At 35.6% G+C, this 5037-nt stretch overlaps 1 protein-coding gene and 1 non-coding gene across 2 annotated transcripts; both read right to left on the bottom strand.

The window, feature by feature from the left end:
• Positions 1-231: 231 nt before the first annotated feature.
• TRNAR-UCG (transfer RNA arginine (anticodon UCG)) lies at positions 232-305 on the bottom strand. The gene has a single exon. It is a non-coding gene; the product is annotated as a tRNA-Arg (tRNA).
• Positions 306-1993: 1688 nt separating this feature from the next.
• LOC111006826 (uncharacterized) lies at positions 1994-4790 on the bottom strand. Its single transcript, XM_022278907.2, has 4 exons — positions 4423-4790; positions 3863-3906; positions 3442-3634; positions 1994-2725 (listed from the first exon to the last, which is right to left on the bottom strand). The coding sequence occupies exons 1-4, from the start codon at positions 4484-4486 to the stop codon at positions 2412-2414; spliced, it is 615 nt and encodes a 204-aa protein (XP_022134599.1). The 5' UTR covers positions 4487-4790; the 3' UTR covers positions 1994-2411.
• Positions 4791-5037: the final 247 nt, after the last annotated feature.

The following is a 5037-nucleotide window of genomic DNA, read 5'->3' as shown; positions in this document are numbered from 1 at the left end:
AAAAAACTATAATGGAACAACTTTAAAATTTATATCGTCCAAAAACTTGTAAGTATTAAAAAAATAACAAATTTTGTTTAGAAAACTCTTCAGAAAAGGAAAATTGTTTTAGAAAATATAAAGTTTCTAACATCAGTTTCAAATGGCACATTAGTATTAATTTTATATTGGGATAAAATATATACGATCAGATATTAAACCGGAAAATTGAAGAATCCGAAAATCAAAAATCGACCACAGTGGGAGTCGAACCCACGACCTTTTGATCCGAAGTCAAACGCGCTAATCCACTGCGCTATGCGGTCAATTGATGTCTGACAACCAATTTAATAAATATTATTAAATATTGTAAGTATTTCTCACAAAACCAAATACCAACATTCCTTAATTTCACTTTTCAGACGATAAATAATCACATTATTCATAATACCTAAAATTCCAATTCTATAAATTCGTGTTTCTCCTTTCTTTTGATAAAACTAAACAACTTTACTACTAAAAGTTCTTTTTAAGTTTTTTTTTTTTTTTTTTACAATCTTTAATCATTCTCACTATTATAAAATTGTGCGAAAAAGAACGTGAAATTGGAACCAATGTGAAAAAATGAGTAACGACTTTCTGTTATGGTTCCTCTCTAAACCATCCCAAAAATCTTTACACTTTCAACCAAATTTACTGTCTTTCACATGAAAGAGTGTGAACCATAATTAGATTAGATACTACTCTATAAACCAGACAGCAAGTAATATCATCTCATCTCAACATTTCTAGCTCCCACAACTAAGCATTTCATATTTGATAATGGGAACACCAATGACCCAAATTCTTCTCATCTTTTACCTTATTATTTTGTTCCTCTAACTCACACACTTTTGACAGCTTTTGGTTTGTTCAACAATGGCTACCAGGAGTTTGCAAATTCCAACTATGCGTCCGACCAAGACTAAAATCCATGGCTCGTGGCCTCGATATAGAGGGACCTCAGCGAGCAAAGCAAGTGCACTGACAATTTTTTTTTTTTTTTATTTCACTAAAGTAACACCCATAACACCAAAATCTCAAATTTTCATTCATCGACCATGCATCGACTCTACTCTAACGAGTCAACCTAAGCATAACTATGTTGGTTAATGAATGGCTAATTATATGTTGTTATAATTATGTTATGGTTAGGTTGACTCATTATAATTAGTCATTCACTAACCATAGAGTTATGCTGAGGTTGACTCGTTAGAGTAGAATCAGTGTATGTCGATGAATGGAAATTTGAGATTTTTATATTTTGGGTGTTACTTTAGTGAAAAAAAAATTGCTGAGGTCCCCCTATTTCGAGGCCACAAACCATGGATTGTAAAAGATTGTATTCTTGGTCGATTTGCAAACTTCGGGTGGCCATTGTTGAACAAACCAAAAGCTGTCAAAAGTGTGTGAGTTAGCAACGAGGAACCAAATAATAAAAGCAAAGATGAGAAGAATTTGGGTTTTTGGTGTTCCCATGATCAAATATGAAATGCTTAGTTGTGGGAGCTAAAAATGTTGAGATGAGATGATATTACTTGCTGTGTGGTTTATATAGTAGTATCTAATCTAATTATGGTTCACACTCTTTCACATGAAAGGTAGTAAATTTGGGGTAGGTTTTTGGTTGAAAGAGTGTGTCAACTTAGGAAAAGAAAAGTGTAAAGATTGTTGGGCAAAAATGACCAACGACCTCAACATACTCTAAAACTCAATACTTTGGCAATATCAACAATCACCTTTGTTGCCTATGTAGAGACTAAACTACCTCTTAAAAGGGTAATTGTGTACATCATTTTTGTACTCTTCCCTTTTTGTTGGGAAGAAAAATCTTCACAAAATGGATCTAATGATTTGTGTAACAAGTTTCTAAAGAGACAACCTATTTGTTACCAATTCTTCTTCTAAGGGGGGAAAAGTTTGTTTTGTTTTTGTAACAATTTTGCTTACATCAGTATCAATTTTTCATCAATACTTGCTAAAATATGTATCTTTCAACATTACTTTAGAGAATTACATAATCCCAGGAAGATGTCTCAACTAAAATCCTCTGCTGCTAGATAACAAAAATCCAGAAGGTAACAAAGGACTTGCACTTGTCAGTCTAGTTCTACACAAGCCGCAATCTATGGAGGACGACGAATCCACGTTATTTTTCGACTGGTTATCACTATTTTCTGTACAGTTGTGATTTAAGACTATCATTTCCTGTTTCTAAATCACAGCCATCCCAAAAAAAAAAAAAGAAAAAAAAAACAGTGCTAGTGATAGATTAGTTCATGGAAAAATAGTCGAGGATGCAAAAACTCCCACCTTCTAAGCTGCCCATTCAAGTCAAAGCCAAGCCTAACTCCTATTGTTGGTGTGATGTGATATTATATGTACAACTCAACTCATGCCTGTCCTCCTTTTGAGTCGTCGATTTTGGTGGACGGTTCCGTGCACAAGGGACAAGGTGGATCGCTTCTGTCTTCGACCTTTGACCTGATCTCCAGACAGTCTGCATGATAGACATGGCCACAAACTAAAACCGCAGCAACAGGAAGTTCACTGGAAGAAAGCGTGTTGCCGAGAAAGCAAAGCTTTCGTCTCATCAGCTTTTGGCAAATTCCACACAGCATTCTCACTCCATGAGATGAAATTGCATCCTTCCCTAAGGAACTGTACCTTATCCTCTCTGGCCCCCAAAAGGTATTCTCAATGCTCTCTAAAATCAATGCAAAAAGTTGAATTAATACAGAACGAATAACAACATCATCAATGAAGGAAGCAAATTATCTTCCCCCACAAAAGCTAGAGCTTCAAATGGTGTGGGATGAGGGGAAGATCATTACAATTTATCTAGATGGAGATTCTAACTTGATTCGAGGTATATGATACATAATTAGGAAATTTTCCCTCCGTAAATAAGTGTTTCCTGCCATACAATTTATGGTTCTTTCAATGACAGAATATGACCAGAACTGCTTACTGCAGATAAATGAGATAGAAAAATAGGCGACCGATGCTGAATATATTGATGTCATAAAGAATATGAAATCTAATTCAAAGAAACGGTGCAATAGTCATCCAACCAGAAGAAATGTTTTTTTTTTCTCTGATAAGAAACGGAAACTATATATTCAAAAAGCCAAAGTGGCCAAAAGAGAACAACCTAAAGGCACAACCAGAAGAAATGTTGGAGTTTTACTTATGCTTATTTATTCCATCAGAGATGTGGTATACAAATCACCTCATACTTGCATAGTTTATGTTTTTGGGTCTTTTCATCTGATTATATGGCCATATAATATGTGGAGTACAAATTTTCTAGACCTTATACCATATAAGATCATACAAGTGAACATGTCATTGCAACAAATAGACTCCCATTCCCTCTGAGAAAAAGCGTACAACCGTGTTTAGGAACTTCAAAAAGGGTACCTATGTGGTTTGGGAACTCTGAGTTGCAATGAGCAGCAAATTTAAAGGCGGGTCGCTCTTCAAGTACAGTTCTGACTCGATTTTCACGAGAGGTGGATGCATTTGCTTGACTGGTTGAACCTCGCCGACAATATTGATGACTATACTGATGACGTGAACGCTTCATGAATACTGGACGAGCAAGACTCTGATCCTGCTGGTTCAATGCAGCTTAGCTTTTATAGATTGTGATCCACTAAAAAGAGAACTTAACAAAAATGTTCCTCGAGAAAGGGAAAGGATAGAACTATTCTTTTGTCTACTCACTGAAGGTGGAACCAAGGCCAAGGAAGCATACAAGTTTAAATAACAAAGTAGAGTAGAAATAGTTTCCCAATTTTAGGATGGGTAAAATTTCTGAAGCAAACAAAAGAGTACAGACCTCTTCCGACAGCACATCCATTTGATTGGAAAAAGGCACCACACCTGCAACATACGTAAGATAAGAACCATTTCATTGTTCAAAACATAGGATAATCAGATATACCAAGGACTTCAAAAGATAAATCATCAGTTCTAAAACGTAAGACTAACTCAAACTCCACCTTGATATCTAGAATAACACATCTCAATCTTCGTCTAATCAAAAGAAAAAGAGCTCAAATGTATCCAACCAGAGCTAATTCCAAAAGATATTGAAGCAGACAAATAACTGAGATTAATGCATCTATAAGGGCGTAAACAACCCAATATCTGGTCGTGGAAATAAAATACTCCCACAGCAAAGGAAACCAACAACCGTTCTTTATTTCCCACAATTGAACTTCCAAGAAGAAAAGGCAAAACCCAAATGCCAAATTACTTAAAAACCCACATCACCCCATTAAATTTAAAGCACAAACAAAGGTGATTCAACAACGTCTCGATGCAAAACAATCAACAATCTCATTCAGACATTTCTACAAACAGAAAGAGTGCATGTGGGTAAATGGGGAAGCATACCGGAGAGGTGAAGAGGAGGATCGGGGTGGGTGTGATCAGAGGAGGCCCGCTTGCGCTTCCCCATAGTAATTAAGAATGTTAATAAAGCGTGGGAGAGTGAGGATTAATATAATTAGGAGGTTAAATTTAGGCGATGATCTGTGGTGAGCGTGGGGAAATTGAATGAATGCTTGGGCCGGTGGAGGAGGCAGAACAACAACAAAAACCCGGTGGATGAGGTTGCTTCGCTTTGCTGCTGCTGCGGATTTACGGTTCGACAGAGGAAAAAGATGAGTTTTTTTTCTTAGTTTATTCCAGTTCGGGCCTTTCCTTTCTCATTCCCTTTCTTTGGAAATAAAGCAAGAAAAAGCCTCTCTACATTCCTTATTTTTCCTTTTTGTTATTCTTGTTCTCGCTTTTGTTTTTGTTTTTATTTCTTTTTCAAAGTCTAACCATGGCAACATAAACCACTATTAAATTTATATTTCTCTTAAAAGTAACTATTTATCTATTTACCTTACTCAGCTATCTATTATATTTTATCTTATGTCAATCCTCGCTGAGGCTATGCTCGTTTTGTCAAATGTCTACCGTTAATATTACTTAAAATTTTCATAAAAATATAAATATATATTA

Source organism: Momordica charantia (assembly GCF_013281855.1).
Source record: "Momordica charantia cultivar OHB3-1 chromosome 6 unlocalized genomic scaffold, Mcharantia_2.0 BLBB01000006.1, whole genome shotgun sequence".
Taxonomy (NCBI): Eukaryota; Viridiplantae; Streptophyta; class Magnoliopsida; order Cucurbitales; family Cucurbitaceae; genus Momordica; species Momordica charantia.
This window is presented reverse-complemented; position numbering and strand designations above follow the sequence as displayed.